This window comes from Xenopus tropicalis, chromosome 2, assembly GCF_000004195.4.
Source record: "Xenopus tropicalis strain Nigerian chromosome 2, UCB_Xtro_10.0, whole genome shotgun sequence".
Taxonomy (NCBI): Eukaryota; Metazoa; Chordata; class Amphibia; order Anura; family Pipidae; genus Xenopus; species Xenopus tropicalis.
In genome coordinates, this window is record NC_030678.2 from 31,764,362 (window position 1) to 31,786,922 (window position 22,561).

General features: G+C 41.4%; 1 protein-coding gene across 5 annotated transcripts in view; it reads right to left on the reverse strand.

The window, feature by feature from the left end:
* Positions 1 to 22,561, reverse strand: part of abr (ABR, RhoGEF and GTPase activating protein) — a 215,730-nt gene that overhangs the window by 83,855 nt on the left and 109,314 nt on the right. For 4 of the 5 annotated variants that reach the window (XM_012957245.3, XM_012957246.3, XM_012957248.3 and 1 more), the window contains 2 exons: positions 8,818 to 8,922; positions 2,898 to 3,083 (listed from right to left, as the gene is read on the reverse strand). In XM_012957245.3, the coding sequence (XP_012812699.1) occupies positions 2,898 to 3,083; positions 8,818 to 8,922 (291 nt within the window). Of the gene's footprint in view, positions 1 to 2,897; positions 3,084 to 8,817; positions 8,923 to 21,271; positions 22,446 to 22,561 lie in introns of those variants that run through there. The other variant, XM_012957249.1, reaches the window with a different exon arrangement.

Genomic DNA, 22,561 nt, shown 5'->3' on the forward strand with positions numbered 1-22,561 from the left:
ATCTGCACCTCTACAGGCAGCAACATAATCATTCCTGTTTATTAGCATTTGGAGACACAACGACCCCCTCCTTGCCAAGCATCCCATATTTATCCCTAGGGAAGGCTGCAAGATTCAGCATCTTTCTATTCATTAGTAGCAGGGTTGCCAAGTAACAGCCACGAGGCATTTTTCCCGATTAGTTAGCGTCTCAGACCCTGTAGTAAAATATTTTTCCTGTGAATGAAGGAGAAGGACAGGGGAATTTAAAGGGTCAATGTGTTTATCCTGATGTGGGCTTCCTATAGGAAATTAAAAAAAAGATTTTATGGAAACAGGAAAATACATCAGTATGTAAAGCTAAGAGTATTTGTGTATGTGTTCACATATGTTGATTTGTGCGTGTGTGTGTGCAGGCCCCAAAGGAAGGATCTAGGTTGGCAAGAGTTTGGGAGCGATATGCAGCGAGTTGCAAGCGGGAAGGGGTTGGTGCCAGCAAAGGGAAGTGCAGGGGTTGGATATATTGGCACTCCGCTATGAAATCCACCGCTGCCCTCTAGTGAAGAGCATGGGTGGTAAATGGTCTAGAAAAGCCCTTATCCAAATTCAGTCAAGAATCTGAACAATTTATATGATAACCGAGGGCCACAAACATTATTTAATGCCTACTAGAAATCTGCTGGGAAAAACAGGCCAATATCAATCCAATTCTTACAAAACTATTCTTGTTTAAGATGGTTTATAAAATGCTGCCTCTAAAGGTGAAATAATACAAATAACCCACAGCACTTTCATATTCCCAGCATAGCTGAATCTAATCAGACACAAAGAAAAGTAAGGCCACCCAAATCCCACCTAGTCAATTGATTTGTATATTAGGCATTATACCCCACTTCACTAAAAGAAGCCATATATGAGCCATTATGAAATACTCTGTGAGCAATCGGCCAAATCGGTACAAACCTGCAAAATTCTTCTTCATAGGGTCTTATCTGTGCATGTATGGGCAACTCAAGTACAGATAACTCCTAACTGTTATTAGGGAATCTTCAATACTTGCCTGGGAATGGCATTCTAAGGAACATCCAATGATTCACATGTGGAAAAATCTTCTAATAGAACATAGATACATTGGCCTTTTTCATACTTGCCAGGGAGGAATCTCAGGAAAGCATGAAAAAGATTGATAATGTTGAACACAATACTTTAAGGACACCAGAGACTCCAATGTGTATGAGGATCTTAATACTTTATTGCATAAGAAATAATGCTAAATGTGTACTAATATTGTGCTAAGATTGTTTAAAAATAAATAAATAAAAAGCAAAAGTCAGACCAGGCCCTAAAACAAATGGTGCTTTCTAGAAAAAAAAAAAAAATCACAGTAGGAGCAGAAACTCAGTTTACATTACGAAGTATAATCTTTTCCGCTCAGAGAACACTGGCGTCGATATTTTATAACAAAATACATGTCTTTTGTAGTAGCAAGATGAGAGGTCTTGTATCCTTCTTTACAATGCTCCACTCAGAGCACAGGCACAGGTCAAACAATACAAAGGCTGGCCCTGACTGCCATTAATAATATATGTGGCACTGAGCATGGTGGTGCTTAGTCAGCAGTCAGGTTAATAGTTTTGCAGAATGATAGCCAGTAATCAGACACATACCTTATATCTCAGACTGAATAATGGAAATTCACCTATATCCAACAGACCTGCTTTGTTCATTATGGGGAAACCATTTTGGGGGGGAAATGTATAAGCGATAAAATGCACTTGCAGGCACTTGTCAAGAACAAACAAAGAATAACATGGGTTGTATCCTGTGGTGCAGGGCTAATCTCCTGAAATGTAAGCAATTTAAAGCTACACTAAAACAGTTATCTTCTGTCCAACCATCTGTACCCCTTTCCGATTAGCGTACCAATGTGATTCAATCAAAACTGCAAAGTGTAAGTGATCCTATTACCTGAAGAGTGTATCTGTTACAGGGTACAAAGCCCAAGAAGTACCTCCAGCCCCATTTGCCATAACATGCAGAACATGCCCCTAAGGGTTTTGAGCAGTGACCTCCAACAAGTGGCTTGGGAGTAACATGTTGCTCACTAACCCCTTGGATGTTGCTCCCAGTGGCCTCAAAGCAGTGGCTTATTTTTGAATTCCTGGCTTGGACACAAGTTTTGGTTGCATAAAAACCAGGTGTTCTGCCAAACAGAGCCTCCTTTAAGCTGCCAGGCTACACAGGAGCTACCAATTAGCCTATCAAATACCTTATTTGGCACCCCCATGAACTTTTTGCATGCTTGTGTTGCTCTCAAACTTTGTTGACATTGGAATGTAGTTTACAGGTAAAAAGCTTGGGGTGTGATAAAATATTAGTCAAGAAAAGATGCCAGAAAAATTACATGCAACTAGGCCTTCATCCTATAAGGCACTGTTGCCCAACCAATGGCTCGTGAGCAACATGTTGCTCACCAACCCCTTGGATGTTGCTCTCAGTGGCCTCAAAGTAGGAGCTTATTTTTGAATCTCTGGTAAGGAGGCAAGTTTTGGTTGCATAAAACACAAATACGATGCCAAATAGAGCCTTCCGTAGGCTGCTAGTCCACATGGGGGCTATTAAGTAGCCAATTAAAGCTCTTATTTCTACCCTTAGAAACACTTTTTCCATTTAATTGTGGCTCACGGGTATAAAAGGTTGGGGATCCCTGCTATAATGCAAAGTATATTATATATATATATATATATATATATATATATATATATATATATATATATATATATATATATATATATATATATATATATATATATATATATATATGTACACACAGTAGTAAATTGATTGGACTAGAATCCACAAGCCCAAGACACATACATAGAGATACAGATGGAAAACAGAATATTATTAAGACTTACCAGCTTTTGGAAGAGGTGTCCCACAGTTGTCTTGTTGTCAAACTGCAGCACAATGGGGCATAGCTTGTCATAGAAATCCTTATGCATCTGATAGATGTCTTCAATCTTGTAAAAAATATCATTTATTTGCTGCAAGGTGAGTACAGGCTGGGAAGTGCTGGCAGTAGCCTTCAGAGGCTTCATGGGCTGAAAGTTAAAACATATACAGGAGTTCAGGTGAATTGACACTGGTGGGAATGTTTTGTACAGTTCTATCAATACATACATGGGCAGCTTAAGGGTTGATCTACGTTAGACTTGGGTTGGACAGACTTATCTGCCCCATAAATCTTGCCATCCAACTGCACGTGACAGCATAAGATTTTGTGAGATGCTGCAATATCTGATCCCCCATTCTGTAATGTAGATAAAAGTCAAATGGTTTCTTGTTTATATGCGTCTATATCCGGCAGAAGAAAACGCAGAGTGTATTAATTCCCTCCCAACAGGGGTGTCGCGTGGCAAATATTTCATTTAGTTTACTGATCAGATTTTAATATCAGTTCCACTATTTTTAGACAAGTGCAAGTACATCCGTATAACAGGATCTGTCCATGGGAGGACATACACTATATAAGGCTCTGCCTTTGGGGTTTCAGGTCTCTGATACATGACTTTTAGTTCCATTTAGTTTGGAATTTTTTTGTCCCCTAGCTGTTTCCTCTTAGAAAGATGTCCTCTTTTGTGTGTGAGTGCAGGGTCTGGGGTGGGTTTGGGTGCTTTACATGAACATTCTACTTAAATATTGAAAACATATAAATGGCGACTGCCATGTAAGGTTGTCAGTAGCATAACTATAGGTTACTGAGGTCCACAGGAAACCATTTTCACAAACATCTACAGCAGTCAGGCTTCACCTTGGGGTCCAGTAGGCACAACAACAACTGAGGGCCACACAATGCAAAGCCCTGGTTTAAAGCAATATAAAATAGTAGAGTAAAATAAAACAGACTTAAATAGTATATTATCATAGCTCCCAACATTTTGAAAATGGAAAACAAATGCTGCGCGCAGCGTGGCAACGTTTTTTTCTCATTCTCATTTTTGTGACCACACCCCTTAAATGCCACTCCCATTTGACTAAATTTGGCAGGTTATTTAAACACATTTCTGGGGTTTTTGGGGTCCTGTTTTATATGTTATTACAGTTTTGCTGAAATTGCCCTTGAAGCTGCAAGTCTCAGTTCCCCCAAGAGACCCGTTTAGCTTATTAGTTACAATTGTATCTCAGTGCAGGGGGGGGCTTGTTACCTTTCTGGGCTCTGCCAAAAGCCACTTATTTAATTAAAAGCAAAAAACAATGTTTCTAAGTGCAGGTGATGCTCCTTAAGATTTCTGGGCTCTCTGCCAAAAGCTACTTTTAATTAAATTTGTATCTTTTTTAGCTTCAGCAGCAGGAGATCAAAGGGAAATGAGGGACATTTCAATAGAATCCAGGACTGCCTGAGCTGTCAAAAGAGGGACTCCCCAGCGAAAATCGGGACAGTTGGGAGGTATGTATTATACATGCTACACCAGTAGTAAAACTAAAAAATTAGAAGGATGTACATTAATTTTAAAGGAGAAAGAAAGGCTAAATCACTAGGGAGTGCCAAATGTTAGGCAACCCCCAGTGATTGTAATTGATTACCTGAAACCCCCAGCTGGTGCTCCTGTTAGGAGAAAACTGCACCGGCTCGGGGTACATGCAGGCAAGCAATCCACTACCTTCCTTCTCCTTTTGCTGCTTTCCCGGGGCCGGCGCAGGTGCAGTTTTGCCATTTAAACCAGACAAACATTCAAATTGTTACGTAGTGTGGGGTGTCAGTCTGCACTGGTGCAACCGCGAGGAATGGAAATGAACTAATTAGCCATGCAGCCTGGTCTGGATGCCTATATTATATCTCATAGCCATAAGGGAAACTTAGTATCATTATTATGGTAAGAAACCCTATAGTCCCTGGATAGGCGACTGATAGAAAACATGACTCCTATTACAACAATGAACCCCCAGAAACCTTGTCTTTACACTTGTATAGATACAATTCTTCTCATGCTTGCTGCTCTCATGAAGAAGTTGAATATTACTGGTAAAATAAATGTCACACTCTTGGTCTGACTTCCCCTTTCCACTTTCAAATTAGTTAAACTACTAAAATACTTACATTATTTCCCACAAGAAATCATTGTGTAACAGGATATATTGTTACTCAATGAAACCCTACACACAGCACTGCTCTTCTTTATGTGTTTCCATACCATGACAAAGTTCCACACATACGCAGATGTCCCCAAGAGTAAAAGATTTTGGGTTTGTTGTGTTTTAAATTTGTACTTAAAGGAAAAGGAAAGATTAAACCATGTAAGCTTTATCAGATAGGTCTATCAAAATATACCAAATTTAAAGTGGCCATACAGGGCCCGATTCAAGCTGCTGGTATCGGTCCTTAGGTGGGGATATCTGGAGAAGATTCGCTTGCTTGGCTACGTTGCCAAGCGAGTGGACCTTACCATGTATACACCTTTACACTCACAGTGCTGCTGTTCCGAGTCATCTGTAAAAAAACACACCGTTTCTTTCCTTCTACACATGGGTTTCAGTTTCAGATTTACTCCTCTCAGCTCAAACCACCCAGGAATGGGTGTGAGCCTGCACAGTAGTGATCTGTGGGTCAAAATAAAGTCCACCCACACCCGACCATTTTCTATCCACACCTGAACCTACCCTGTTCAGCCTCTTTATTTATAGACCCATGCCCACCCCTCTCTAACGTCACAAAAGGGACAGAGCTCTGGAGACGGAAGTGAAGCATAGAAGGGTTGCATGGTAAAGCATGGCTTAGCCCAAACCCACCAGCAGCCCGTGAAGGTTGTGTGGATGCTGGGCTGAAACCACCAGACTCATGGAGTTGCTCCTCTCACCCCTCCCTGCTGTAAACTAAGCTGACAGCTACAAGCAAGCAGTAGCAAAAAAAGACACACAGGCAGGAAAGGAAGTGACATCATACCAAGCTAATATGGCAGCTGCTGTCTTGGAAAAAGTTTCTAGGGCTGTTAATTCAGGCATGGTAAAGCATTCTACAAAATAAATACAGCATTCTAGCTTGCACTATTGTGGCTAATTTATTGGGGAAAAACTGCCTCAGTCGCTTTCCTTCTCCTTTAAATTATACTATTACTATTATACTAAGAAAATTTTCAACTTCTATGTTTAGGGCAGTGGCACAACAGGAATATTAGTCACCCACAATAAATCTTCACTATTGCCGGCAACTAATCTCCCCAACATGCCATCCAACCGGCAAGAATGTAAATCGCTGAAGGGATGGCATACGTATCACTTTGGTTTATGTGGCAAAAAGTCATGATTTTAAGAATTCTGATTCGGTTCAGCCAGGACCATGGATTTGGCTAAATCTAAATCCTGTTGAAAAAGGCCGAATCTTGCCCAAATCCCAAACCAAATCCTGGATTCGGTGCATTCCTATATTCCATACAGACTTCCTAACTGCTGAATGGTTGTAAGGGCTGATTAAGCCTTAGTAACTAGACAGGAGTAACATTTCCAAGAGAGCTGCATAGTTAAACAACTGAATAATTAAAAAATGTTTAATAAAAAAAATTAAATTCTACTTTTTATTTGCAGTTTAAAAAAAAAAAATCTGCAGCATTTGCCTGTCAGTCACAGGAACTAAATGACAAAAGGCTTAACCAAGTTGTTAATGCCCCTGTAAGAAGACTTTGTTGCCTTGAGTTAGAGTTAAGTGCCTAATTCTATTCTGATGCCCAGGGATCCCCAACCAGTGGCTCGGGGGCAACATGTTGCTCACCAACCCCTTGGATGTTGCTCTCAGTACCCCCAAACCAGGTAGTTATTTTTGAATTCCTGACTTGGGGGCAAGTTTTGGTTGAATAAAAACAAGATTTAATACTAAATAAAGCCCCCTGTAAGCTGATAGGGTGCATAGAGGCTCCCTAATAGCCAATCTTAGCCCTTATTACGTACCTATATGAACTTCTATGGTGCTTGTGTTGCTCTCCAAGTCTTTTTACATTTGACTGTGGCTCACAAGTAAGAAAGGTTGGGGACCCCTGCTGATGCCTTATATACCTCACTACCTACACTAAAGCACCTCCCCTTCACATTGCAGAAAGACTATATGTCATTAACAATCATCTTCAAATATTTAGGAGTTAGCAAATGGCAGTTTTTAAACAGGGGCCTTATCAGGGTTTCGCAGATATCCATCTACTGCAATCTCTTCCACTGGATGCGGTTGTCTTTTTTTCCAATACAGAAGGCATTGTTCCTATCAGCCTTTAATTAAAAAGCAGAGAGAGCAAGTTTCCACTCTCGCAAACAGACTATAGTGACAGTAGAATGCAGGTAAAAGCCCCCTCCTTCCTCACAAGCATAAAGCAAATAGCTCTGCGCTGAAAAGAAAGGTTTAACTAATGTTTTGATAAGCAATTATTTCAGAAGTATGGAAACCATACAGTAAATACAATACTAGCAAATAGTCCTGCAGCACCTAGCTTTTATAAGTTTTCCATTTGATAAAGAAATGAGGTGGCAGGCACTGATAAAAAAAAAAAGCTACATTTGAGCCCAAACTGTCACTGCTACATAGCACATAAAAATACACTGAACCTCAGTGCTGGGGATGATTTACACTAGGTTACACTTATTTACCCAAATTTATTTTAGATGAGGACTAATCTGCGGCTCCAGTTTGCTATGTTCTGGCCATAAATAGTATGATAAAGAGGAATGGTATTGTAGAAAAAAATAGGTAATGTCCTCTCCCAAAGCCAAAATATAAAATTCAGGTCGACTATGCAGCTATATTTTTGATGTCTGTCATGTATCAATGCATTTTCCAGGCCCTCTTTCTAAAAATGCTGAAATGCTTACACAGGTTTAGGCTACAGGTGGGAGCATACCAGGAGGGTGGCAGCAGAAGGGTTAAAAGTCAGTCACATTCTATCACTGATTCTATCACTATTCTATCACTGATGCCTGTATTGTTTATATCCCACATTGTGCCCACAGGCTAAATAAGTCTGCTTTATCTTATCTTGCGTTCTGGCTGCACACTTTTCCCATTCACCACTTTAAAAGCTTTGTGATCTTCCTTTTATAGCCATTATATAGGGAATAATGTACCCCTATAGTAAAATAAGCATAAGTCACTAGGAAATTCCATAAACATATTAAGACTGTGTCACCAATAGCTAAATGTTTCATGAAAATAGGATACTTTTCTGCTGCATTTACCAAGCACTAATAAGGTGTCTCCTAAAAACAGAAGAAACCTTGATTTATTCAGCAATACAATTTCGGTAAAAAAGACTATTATAAACATTCACAAATTTCTCTAAAATGTCAGATGAAGCAATTTAGTTGGCCATGATAGATCTATGCTACCATGGGCAACTAATCACTCCGAAATGCCTTTCCATTGGCAACAACAGAAATCACTGGTGGAAAGGCCTATGCATCGCTTTGGCTTTCTTGGAAAACCAAAGTGATATGTAGGCCTTTCTACCATCAATTCCTATTGTTGCCGGTGGAGGGCATTTCAGAGTGGTTAGTCGCCTGCGGTATTAGAGATTTATCGCAGGTGACTAAATCGCTCGTTCAGACATTAGCCTAAAATACAGTGCAAGGATCTTTAGCCTGCCGTTTTACAGACCCTGTAAACTATAATTACAAGTGGTAATCTGATTTATGCACAGCTTGCATGGGCTTTTGGAGTATTGTATTGTTTTTGGATTGTCTTCTAAATAAGCACCCAAATCTTCCCTACCAATGCACTGAACCTAAACATGTTCTTTTATTGATGTAAGTTTAGTTGAGCACCTCCTCTGAGTGTTGAGTACATCAAAAGGGGGTACTTACCAGCAGTAGAGCTTCTAGTTGGTTTATATAGATTTCTTCACTTGCGAGAACCCCCGATAGGACAAGCTTTCTCATCAACAGGCCCTTGTCAGACTCACTTTCCCCCTGAAAAGCACATAGATATATGTGTTATTAGCCACATACAACACTCATGCATTTCATAACAACATAAAAGGCAGAGTCACAGGGAAGCAGGGCCTCTGTATTCTGGAAACCACCATCACCAATCTCCACCTAAACCCACTTCTCTTTTAATTGCTAACAGACAAAAGAGAATTTTCTAAATACATGTTCAGAATAAAAATGGAGGAATGTTGAAGGCACCCCCTATTTGCCTTCCTATTCATTTAATTGTAAGGCAGATAGCTACACAACAACTTTTAAGTATGGACCTCACCCCTAGGATGTCACGTCAGCCCCACAAACACCCAACACAGGAAGCAGACAAAATCCTATCCTGTTCCAACCACTTTCCAACACCACTTCTTTCTGAATAAAGGCTTTGGTTGCCATAACTAAAGATGGCCCTGGGCTTTGGGGAGGAATAGTTTCTTATGTGTGAAACAAGCTACACAGTAATAGCAAACAGGGCCTGAGTATGTCTGTAAGGCAACTTGTTGGTCATTCCCCTTATGTACAGAACAGGGAGGCAAGCTGGAGCTGTACAGATAAAATGTAATAATACTGGGTCTGGCCTCATCACGAGATCTTTATGGCAGTCATCACGTGGTTTATATGTAATCAGTTTTTACACTGGATGTGCTCAGTCGCTGCACCTAAACCTATGCTTAAAGTCTGTGCGTGGCTCATGTATAGTGAGAAATAGTGCAAGAAGTGGTCTCAAGCACTACTGGTATGAAGCAGCCCTACAGTTGTACTATGTTACTGGGATCCATATTAAATCTTGGCTGATGCAACCTCCTACAATTACATAAATAACCACACACTTTTGGGCCCAGCTAACTTTTATGTTAACACAAAGAAGGGACACGGGACAATGCCATGGCTCTGTGTTGGATCCACGTGCCCTATGTATCAGCTACTTAATTTATAACAATAAGGGGGTGTTATCATTTCCTTTGGCTACAGGGGTTATAAACCACTTGTAACTCTTTAACTACAGCTACAACTCGCCAACTCCTTTACAAACCTTCCCACAAGAAATTAACTTTAAATCAACATATGTTCAATGACTTGAATTCTACAGAGGCCAGCATCCAGGCCTGGATTGAGATGCAAAATAGGTCCTGGCATTTTCAGTACACAAAAGCCCAAACAGCTCCCTACCCTGGCACCTTACAAGCAGCCCCTGCCAGCATCTGTCTTCACCCAGCATCCGAGTCAAATCGCCATTTCATATGTAGCATTGATAGTCGCGGCGTAACTACAGAGGAAGCCTGGACCACAGTGTCTGGTTCCTCTACAGCCTCTATATATCACTTGTGTGTGTGTCTACCCGGGGCGGCGGGGTTTAGGCCACAGTGCAAGCTGGGCCACCACAAAGTTTTTTTGCAGGAGGGCCTGGTGGCATTTTGTTATACCATTGATTGATAGAATAATATGACTTGGTTTAAGGCACAAAAAAATACAAATGTAAACCCAATAAATAGTGTTACTGGTGTCAGGATGTACATGTTTATGACAACTGTGCAGACTTCACTAAATTTAAACACAAAAATTAATTTCAATATATATATATTTAGTATGTGTGCCCCAACCTGCCAAACCCCATGCTGAATTTCTTACAAGAGAAACACTGCTCTTTTAACAGGAATAAGCACTGAATGATGAATGAGAGAGAAGGGAATGTTTGTGCTCAAACACAGTCACTATTCATACAGTGTAGTAGGTCAGAGACACATGTTAACTGAATGGCTTGTATCCAAGCAGGGCTTCTGTCTGCCTTATTGACTGCACATCCATCAGCCAAAAAGCACCAATAAATGACATGTACGGGCAGAGATGCCTAGAGAAGAAATTGGAATCCATGAATTTAGAATTGAAGTCCAGAGACTGCCTGCAAGTCTACCTGTCAAACAAGCCAATTCCTAAAAGGCATTATCATCATAAAAGGCATGATAAATGAATATTGCTGTGCATTAGTTTTAGGTGTATGAGAAGAAAAGTGAATATATTATGCACATCTAGAGCCAAAAATGATAGCATCTCAGCCATGGGCCTATTAGTCGTAGCGGCTGGTGTAGTTGCAGGGCTGTAACCACTCTGCATACGGAGTGGGGTGAATGTTATTCATCCACTTAGCTCATATACCTGACACTGCAATAATATAGCAACTAATATTATTTATGGCTTCTGTCACCCTGTAAGGCCTTTGTCACATTAAGTTGTGATGGGAATTTTTTTTCAACTGTAATTTTATTTTTTCACATTTAAAACACAAGCATAATGCTCACAAAAAGCTGAGTATATAAATAAACATATATAGTAAAGATATGGAATTGCACCTTGTAATTTAAAGGGGTGGTCCAGCTTTAGTGACCTTCATTTAAAAGCCGGAAAGATGTAGAAGAGGAAAGAAATAACTCAAAAACTATAAAAATAAATAAATAATGGCACCAATTTGCAAAGTTTCTAGGAATAGGACATCCTATTTAATATAAAGATGAACCACCCCTTTAACTAAAAACAGGTAAATGTTAACTGGCATCTAGTGTAGCTTTGCCAAACATCTCACTCATACAGATATAGTTCAAAGAACCCGGAGAGTACCATTATATGCAGTGAAACAGTGTAGTTTTATTGAGACATCTTTTAGCACTTTTGTGCTAAAAGATGTCTCAATAAAACTACACTGTTTCACTGCATATAATGGTACTCTCCGGGTTCTTTGAACTATATTTGTAAGCTACACAGCCAGCACGGGGGCTGCTACCTGTTGAGGAGTACTCACTGAGTAAACTGGAAGCTACGGTAGGACTTTCAAATTTTTGGATATCTACATTAGTCACTCATACAGCTCAATATAAGGGGAAGATAACATCTACAACTGCAGTTTTTATAAAATCATCCACATTATTTTAAAACTGTTGTTAGCTTTCCTCTGCATTTGCTTAGCTGTCTTACCTCAAGTACCAAAGGGCAAAAAGTGCCAAATTACATGTACATGTGCCAAATTTCTTGCCCACAATACTGTTCCCAGGTCAGATAGCAGAAACCCATGGAAGGCAACACATTTGTAGGACTGTGTGTTTCTGGTGCATATATGCATTCTAACCTTAGCAAAAGCTGGCTACAAACACACACACACACACACCTTGTACATAACAACCTCACAAACACTGACCAAAATGTCACTGTGCACAAAGACACATAGCCACAAAATTTCACATCTCCTTTTTAAATACAAATGCGTGTGTCCTCCTGTATATCTGATCCTTCATTGCAGAATAAGTCCCAGTAATATTGCTCCCACTGTAGCTCAGTACCCACTAGCCCAGAGCGGAAGTTAATGCTACACACACTTGTGAGTAAAAGGGGAACTAACATACAATTACTAGGTGGGTGAATGGCTGCTGTTTCATGGCCAAATACAGCTATTGGCAAATAATAATTATTTTTTAACTGATCTAGATTGTATGTTTTCAAACCTATTAAAAGTGCAAATTCTGTGAATGATGCTTTGGGTGTATGAGGTGGTTCGGTCAGAATTTCCCATCAACTTTAAGATGGCCATACACTTAGCAATTTCCATCTTTCGTGTGACCATTGGTCGCACAAAACATAGTTTCCACCTTACACTGACAATTGTCAGATATGGAGGTAGAAACAATAGGAATTCTACCTCCTTCTGCTGATTCAGCCCTGAGCGTAGATTTTGCTCAGGTGCCCGATCAAAATCTTTTAACCTGGCCAAAGTCGACCGATATCCGCAGCCTTTTGCAATATTGGTCGCCTCGTTGAGCGCCATACATGCACTGAATATCGTACAAAACGAAGTGCGTGTATGGCCGGCTTTAGAGTAGGACACAGTATGCCAGTATAGATTTCAGGACCAGCAGCAGAGGAAAGAGTGCACAGCTGAAGCACTGGCTAAGGAAAAATATTTAAAGGGGAACTCCACCCAATCACAACTTAAGCTTTTTGAAAAGTAAACATAATTTCAAACAACTTTGCAATAGACATATATTAAAAAAAAAATACACAGCCTTTTCATGATTTTTAATGTAATAATATGGTTTGGAAGAGTCCCTGGCCCCCCTGTTCCCCTGCTGATCTGGCTGACTACTTTGGGACTTAAATACAGGTATGGGATCCCTTATCCGGAAACCCATTATCCAGAAAGCTCCAAATTACGGAAAGCCCGTCTTCCATAAACTCCATTTTAATCAAATAATTCAGAATTTTAAAACTGATTTCCTTTTTCTCTGTAGTAATAAAACAGTATCTTGTAATTGATCCCAACTCTAATATACAGTATAATTAATCCTTATTGGATGCAAAACAATCCTATTGGGTTTAATTAATATTTTATTGATTTTTTAGGAGACTTAATATGGAAATCCAAATTACGGAAAGACCCCTTATCCGGAATACCTTTGGTCCCAAGCATTCTGGATAACAGGTCCTATACCTGTAATATGTAACAGTAGTTGACTGTCCTCAGCCTGCATCCTCTAAATCCCACAATTCCCAGCACACGTGATGTCAATGAGGAATGTGCAATGCACTGTAGGTTATGTGGTTCCTGCATGCTGTCTGTAAGCTTGGGAGAAGTTGTCACAATGACCTCAATGTTTTAGATGTTTCAAATGATGCAGAAAGAGAACTGTTTTGCAGCTGGATTTCAACATATATTCATACTTTTTGAAGGAACAGATACAGTGATAGGCATATTAGAGGTTTCTGTGTTTTGTTGAGCTTCTAAACAAATTTTGGTTTGGAAGCCAGAGTTCCCCGTTAAGGAGGGGAGCAGTAAGGCTTTGTACCTTAATTCATGGGTTGAAGGGAAGCTTAAATAGAGACCCATAGAACCCAGTTCAAAGTCTGCAACTGGGCTTCACTCCATAAACTCTCAGTTACCAATAAATTGTTTATTCTTTCCCTACTATCTAATAATAATACATACTCCCTACATGTGTAATTGCTCTCTCGATACCTTTCTACTACATTACTCTAAAACTTCTAGTAGAAAAGAATCCAATTTTCCCTGATTAAGGTAAGTTTTAGCATGGCTGACTGTTTTGCTTCTTCTCAGCTCAACCCTGATTAACCCCCAGAAGAAGGGATTTAAAGAATCAAAAATCTTGCCAAACCTAATTCTGGACTGAGCTCATTTCTACTGATGGGCCACAAACAAACAAACTCAGCTAGCCATAAGGGGACAGTGAGAGTTACCCAATCAGTAAGATTACATCCACCCCTAAACTGTGCCCAAGCCAAGAGCCAAGCATTCTGCGGAGGCACGGTTGTCACATCTGAAAGCATTTCTGAGCCACTACGTGCACTGGTGAATCACACAAGCGCTGTACTACATCCAACATACCCTACATGCTTATTAACATTCCCTTGTGTTTCAGGCATAGAGGGCCCGGCTTGCAAGTGGTCACACTCTAAGTGCCACATTTAGATGTTCCTTTAGGTTTCCCAACTGTGCAGATGCTCCCCAGGGTTAAAAATGCAGTGTATTTGAAAAAAAAAATGTAATATACATTAATGTATAATGGCAGTAGCAGCAAGAAAGTTTACGTGTCAATGTATGGCATTTTAACATGGGTGTATTTCTATACTGCTAATAGAAAATAATGTTAAGTCGCATATGGCTGGTGTAGATCCAGGATGATACAGTAGCCACATGACAGACAGATAATTACCCATTAACCCCTCTGCGTCCAAGCACTTTTTAAACCACTGCCCGTGCTAGACTGCACTACAACAAAGCAGATAACATATTCACTTACAATATGATTACTGCTAATTTCAATGTATATTCTCAACTGTCTTTCAAATCTCCTTTTCCAGCTTATTCAGCGAGACACAAACAAAGGCTTGAATGTTGCAATGATCAAAGTCTTCATTTCAAACTAAAGCCATAGGAAATCAAAGTATGAGGGTAATGTTAAATCTCGTGCATAAATGGGGGCATTGTACAGCGAGGGCTTTTAATAGACAGAGGAGTGTCGGTGCTTTGTATGGCAGCTCCACTGGCTGGAGAGTCACGCACACATCACCAGATGCCGGATAATAAAATGTGCACTGGGAGAAGGGCACAATCAGCAGCGGCAGCAATTGGCTGGGGCACACATATAATTATCCAGACACTCCCCTAATGTAAATGAGCCTGATGCAAATACAAATTCAAGCTGCACTGCCAAATACAGTTTATTTTTAGGATGTGGCAGATGAATTTGAATTGGAAGCCCACATATTCAAATGTATGACTCTAAAAGGCACTGGAAAAACCTGAAGCACACTTTGCTAGCCTTGTTCGGAGAAACCCTGACTGTCTCCTATTCATATTCCAGTTTCTCATTTAAACCATTGCCTAGTTGCTAAGGTAAATGGGGCTCTACCTGTTTTAATTCCAAAACAAAAAAGCTAAATAATGCTGCAGGAATAAAGAATTAAAACTAATTGTACAAAAAGGACACCATAACCTGTACATACAAGGGAATACTTCCGCTTTGCATCACTGCATTTGGGGAGGCACAAGCCACTGGTGATGTACCAGCAGTGCAGGAAAACGCAGCCGTCAGTAATGCATAACTATGTAAAATCTCCTAGCTTACATGTATCAATAAAGTTTATTCTTGCATGTGTCCCAGTGGCACGAACCTGCCAGATTGCAGTGATGTAGAGCAACAACCCAAGCTGGAGCCAATGCTTTCCAAAGGAGGAGGGACAGAATGCCTGGATCCATGTGAGTTTCAATTGCTATCAGAGCCTATTCCATCCATGGATTCCTTGCAATCACATTATTTCATATATTGCGGGAATTCTTAGTAAAACTTGATGGTGAAGTGTATTTTAAACAGGGAACCTTATTTGTGCTTATTCATATGAGAGGGAGTGGCCATGATTGCTCCAATGAGGTGACCTTATTTACAGACCCTAATCAATAGTGCACCACAAAGGGCAAATAATCAGAAAATGGCAGAATGTTTGCTTGCGTAAGAAGCAATAACTTTTGACCAAAGCATCTCTCAGACATGGAAGTGACCTTCTTGTACTTAGTTAAACCATGGGTACCATAATGTCCTTTAAAGGGATACTGTCATGATTTTTATGGTGTACATTTTATTTCTAAATTACACTGTTTACATAGCAAATAAGTCACTTTACCATTTAAGATTTTATTCTTGAACCAACAAATGTATTTTTTTTAGCTGTAATATTGTGTCTGAGTCTGAGCTTTCAGAAGAAGCCAGCGCTACACTGCTTTTAGAAATGGCTATTGTTTCTCCTACTCCCATGTTAATGTGGCCATACACGTCAAGATCCGCTCACCTGGCGAGGTTGCCAAGCGAGTGGATCTTCTCCTGATATCCCCACCGCTGGGTGGGCGATATCGGGGGAATTTTGTATAATTCAGTTGTTTGGCCCTGGGGACAAGCAATCGAATTATAACAACTGGAGTAGGCACAGTCAGTTCAGGGACCCCATCAACGAGCTGATGTGGTCACCGATCCGACTGAATTTTTTAACCTGGCCGATTTCAGGCCAGATATCGGTCGGGCAGGCCAGATGTTGTTTTCCGATAAGCTGCCGAATCAGTCCAAGGAACCAATATCGGCAGCTACAATCGGGCCGTGTGTGGCCACCTTAACTGGAGGAGTCCCAAGCCAGACTTGGATTTCTTACTATTGAGTGCTATTGTGATATCTACTGGGAGCTGCTATTTTGCTCCCTGGGAGGTGGGTGATATCACTCCAACTTGCAGCACAGCAGTAAAGTGTAATTGAAATTAATCAGAGCACAGGTTACATGGGAAATTAAATTTCAAAGGCTAGCCCCATGTGAAATTTCAAAATAAAACATTACAAAATCTGTTTATGTTTTTGAAAAACAGATTTCAATGCAGGATTCTGATGGAGAAGCTCTATTAACTTTTGCAGTTTGGAAAAAAAAATACATGTTTTCTCATGAACGTATTCCTTTAAACAGCAGCTATTAACCCCTTGTATGGTTTATAAGAGCTTATTACTAAGACTACGGTTGCCACTTATCAATTAAAGAGTTAACAAGACGATAATGTAATCAGACATTTGCTTTGATAAGTATATCAGCACAAGGCTGATGAAAGCTATCTGCTTGTTGGTTGCTATGGGTTACTGCCCCTGTGCAGAATTAAGTTCCTCCTCAATGTTAAATTAGAAGCTATTCTGGTTATGTAAAACATAAGCATGAATGGGCTTTTCAGGTCGATTGAAGTACCTTGTCAGCTATTCTGGTTGGGTAAGCGGTAAAACCCTGCACAAAAATCTTCCATACACCTGCTAAAATAAAGTGCATGGTACAGTATCCTTACATACACATATGAAGGGTTTGATGTGGGTGGCTACGCAATGCAAACTGCCAGTTCTGCAGTCGGATCAGTACTGTTCCACATTAAGGTGTGAACTCTGGAACAGCCTTGCAGAATCAGGTGGGTAGGGGCGACTATGGAAAAACTCAGAAGCAGCTGCTGCAGACTAAACAGCCATTGTTTTGTGTATAAACTGAAGCTTTGGCAGGATTACGGGAATACAGGGAGGGGACCCACGCAATGGCTCACTTATTTATTTTTTACACAAAGCCTGAAGGCTTGGCAGGAGGGTGAGAGTGCAGGGCAGGTTAGAACTGCTAGCATTAGACTTACTCCTTCTTCCACATGCCCACAAATACCCTGCCTATCCCCAGAGGCAAGGGACTACTAATGCCGTGCCAGGCTGTGTACCCACTCATGGGGGATCTGTACACATCTGGAAGAAGTGGGGAGCTGTGCAAATTAAAATACATTATTGCTCTGGCTGCTGAAACTTCTAATAGAATATGAAACATGGCCCTATAAAATACTGACGGTTTAATAGAACTGTGTGCTGTGCGCAGGAGTACACACCACCTATATCTCACAGGATGCTGGTTCCTCCTCCTGCGGAAGCATTCGGCTGGCACTACTGTGCATACTTTGGCACCGGCACACAGTGGAGGGGGAATACAGAATTACTCAACCAGCCTGTCAATACTTGAACATTTTTAAATAAAAGTATTTATTCTGATTCACTTGTGGGCAACTAAAGAAACTTATTGTAATTCAATTTATGGCAGAGCATAGCTTTGGTGCTATCTATGGCACAGGGTACTGCAGTCATGAGCGAGTTGAGAAACTCTCCTCGGGTGGCAGTGCCTTGAGAATTACCGGAGGTGGGGGGGAAAGCTGCTCCTGGTAACTTTTTATAAAACTGTAATTTGCCTCTGCGCTAGCAATGTGGCCCTCACTGGATCCCCTATGCTGCTGTAAAAGTAAGCGCAGGGGGCTGACGGGGGCAGCTGAGCAGGAGCCACCTCAGGGTCCAGAAATGCCCCTGCTATGGCAAGCAGCCCTATGCTACATGGGATTGAGCTAGAGTCAGGCCCAGAGTGGGATTCCAAATAGGCCCGTGCATTACAAGTACACAGAGGACCAAACAGCTCCCCCCACCAGCCCACTAAACAATGACTATCTATGGCATTTTATGGTAGCCCCTCTGCCAAAATCCACAGATTATCAGTCTGGGCCTGACTGGGTCCAGTGTTGCCTCCCTCCCTCTGTAATTGTGGGGGTACAGGTACACAGTCACATTTAGAAACCTGTGCTCCGAGTTACTGACATAGTGAAGGAGGGCTATGCTCAATTTTATATGGCTTAGGGATGTGGGTAGATGCACAGCAGCTATTATCTGCATGAGAAAGAGTTGCCATATTGCTTGAACTGGCATATTCTCCACTGATAATGCAACATTCCAGCATGGCAAGCATGGAAGGTTCCACTCATACAATGGTAAATATGCAGAGACGGAAGGCACACTAAGCTACACCTTTATACTTTACAGTCTTTTTCCCATTAAATCCTACTCTGGTTAGTTATATAATTTCTGTGATAAAAGCTTTAGCTTGTAAGCACCCCCGGGGCAGGGGCTGATGTGAATGGTGATCAATCTATACAAACAGCATAAATGTGTCATTTCTATATATAGGCTCAGATATAAGAATAGATTCAGTACAGTCACAACCTGATGTCAACCCTCGTGTGTTCCATATAAACATACTAGTGCAGAATATATACTGGAGCATTTCTCTACAATACTGGGCATGTGTCACAGCAACCACAATTATTTTTAGGTGTGTTTGATCTCCCACAGAGATATATGCATCAAGGCGTGTAGTTGATGTAGCTCATGTACTTGTATCGGCCCAGACACACACATACCCACTATATATTATATATACATATACACACACACACACACACATATCAAGATAAAAGAACAGTGTAACTATATTTGCCCAATGGTCAACAACAGGTAAAGCATCAGAACTTAATTACATTGTTTATTATACTTTGGCAAAAGGATTATTATACAACTGGACAGCAATTTGTCACATAAGCCAGGTGTGTGGCCCTCCAGCTATTCCCTGTGAGTGTGGCATATCTATTGCCAATGCTTAGGCATGCCACTTGCGGCTAATAGGTATCTCTCAGTCATCTGATTTTTGCAAATTACATTTTCTCTAACACTACCCAATGCATGGGGGCACTTGAGTCGGATAGAGGAACTGCTCATCCTCTATACGCAAGATATCCTGAGATGAGGCAAACAAATGGCAACAGAAAGAATCACATGAGGAGCATGTCGGAGGCACCCAGGAAGCCACATACCAATGGGGAAGCAAGTCACTGAATTCATACCACAAAACTACCTGAAGAAACAAAGCTGCACTTGCCAATTATTAAAAAAAAACAAAAAAAAAAACAATATATTTTTCCTTAATGGGAAACACTTCAACAGCAGCAAATCTGACACAGGGGTTTGCAGAGCATTCTGTGAGATGTAGTTTTGTAATGGGTGTCACTGCTGAATGGCTTCATTGCCACCCCTAGTGCCATCACGCTGGGAGCTGCAGCCAGATGCCCCTGTTACAAACAGGTTAAGCTGGGGGTATGAGGTTGGCAGGTGTATGTAGAGTTCGGTGCCACTGCTGTACCCTTAATGGAAGATACCCAGCACATAGTGTGCAATATTAAAGAGCTTAGTCTGTCTGCAATCAGATCATAATCTTGGCACCATACAACACGCCACCCTTCTGGCTGAGACGAGGGGAAGTAATTACTGCCTTAGGTCTCAGCAGGGCTGAGCCCAATCAGTGAAGGGTGCCTTCAGACCACATGACTGAGGTGTGGCACGACAAGCTAGGCATGCCATCCCAGAATTTCTTCCTGCCCATATACCTACAGATTTAAACTGTCACAATTCTATTGCCGAAAGCTATTCACAATTGAATCACAATTCCCAGCATGCACTAATGTACAAATGGTGCAACCCGTGGCCCCATTTATATAGTACTTCTCTTTTTTAACTACTAAACTGAAAAAGCACTGGGTACCTTGTTATGGTCACCTTTAAACATACAGAAAGGGGCTATGCATGGTCCACTGTAATCCCTGCCAACCCAAAGCAAGCTCAAACACTAACATTCTCATTAGAAGTGTAGTGATAAGACTTCAAAACAACATGCAAAGCTCCTTTATTAAAGGTAAAGGTCTGACAGTATCACAGACTGCAACTCCCAGGATCCTTGGCTAATGTCCATGTGACTTTCTCTGTTTGAGAATGGTCTGCCCAGAGGGAAAGCAGTGATTGAGTGACATAAGCCTGCATCCCTGGAAGCCATTATAATTATGTTTATGCAAGCCTTCTTGATCATTGAAGCCAATGATGTACAAAAAGAGGTTGATCTGTTAGGTATGTGTAATATAAATAAAGATATATACAGTTGCTCTAGTGACATACATGTCATCTCCCATCATTCTCAGCTATGCACAGCCATGGCAGGGCAGGGCACCTCGTTTGCAAGAGCTGGAAATAGCATAAACTTAATTTTCCCAACTTTAAAAAAGTAAAGCTTGCAAAAAGTGGCATAAAGGTTTCTTTCAGTACCTCCCCCCACCCCCAATTCATTAATAGCATTCAGGCAAACCACACAGACAGCTTGTGTAGTGCAAGCTGTAACATATAATGGAGGTGTATGCTAAACTAACTGGCAAGTCTGCTGATTTAAAAGAAAAGGTCCTAGTTTTAGAACAAGCAGAGATTTACTAATGCCAATCTAGAGTTAATCTTGCACACACACTTTATCAGTAGATCGGTGCTGTGCATCTCTAGAAGGAGGGGGTGGCCCTGAAGTGCACTACAGTCACTAGAAGGCAAAGGTGAGACAAATGTGTACCTGTCCTACAGTTTATAGCTGCCTACTGTACCTTAGGGTCTGCTGGGAAAGTAGAGTTCTCATTAGGGCTCGTTGGAGACTGGCATTCCACATCATCCGAGTTAGAAGCATCCTCATCTTCCAGGACACTGTCCAGAAAGCTAATAGCCTCATCTTCTTCCTCCATCCCTGGTCCAGCTGGCAGCAATTTGCTCTCCATGAAGCCCCGCTGCTCCTATTTCGACCACACCAATCAGGCAGACGGGCACAGTACATGTCATGCTTGTGGGCTGCACATTTTCCGTGGCAGTGCCAAGCTTGCGGGCATGACACAGGAATTCCCCAATCATCCAGGTTAGGCCGTTCCTCCCAAAGCCGAGCAGAGCTATGCTCTCTTTTTAGTAGAACACAGGCTGGGCTCCGGCTGCAGCTGAAATATCACTTCTACCTCTTTGCAAGATGAAAGGAGGGGAGGTAAGGGAATTTCTCCCACTTCCTCACAGCCTCTTACCTTTTTTATCTTTTCTCTAGTGGGTGCTCACGGTTTAACCCAACGAGGCACTCTGCTCCCAGAGGCATCCCCTGCCCGGGCTTCCTGTATTGGATCTACACAAGGCGACTGCTTCTCGTGCTCATTGAACTTTCCCTGCTATGTTTGAACTGGCTTCTGAGCGCACACACAGGAAATGCTGCCTAGCTGGGCAGGCCTACACAGGCGGGGCTGCTGCCGCTGTTACTTCATGTGCTGCTCCCAAGCTACTACTAACCCCTGTCATGCCGACATTATCATACACATAGGGGGCACAGTACTTGCTTTCCCTATTCAGGAGTGAAAGTTACCCAGCACCCTCATTAAGCAGAACAAAAGTGCCGTTTCTGTACATCGGGAAACTGTGTTGTGACTCACGAGCTTGCGCTCCACTTTGCATTGTCCTTAGTGAAGCCAGCATCAGAGCTGGGTCATTAGGAAGCCGGCAGTGCATTATTATATCACACACAGGCTCGTACAGCCATTCATTGGCTTCCCCTTCCCCCAAACAGCACTATTCAGGGAAACCCTCAAATGGGCAGTTTTATAAGTAGGACAAGAAGAGCTTCACATGCCACTGGCTGAGCAGCTTTGGATTCCCATGCACTAATGGGGCTGTTTATGCAAAACCTGCACCCTCGAGAAGTAACCAACACCGACAGTGAAAAGTGTGGGGGTTAACCCCCTGCAGGCTGGTGCAAGTGTTGAAGTTAAGGACAATTCCGTGCATCCTTTGTACCGCTAATGCTTACTTTTATTTGGTTGCTGTCTTTGCAGATGGAGCTTGCATCGGATTCCTATTTCTTTGTGCCA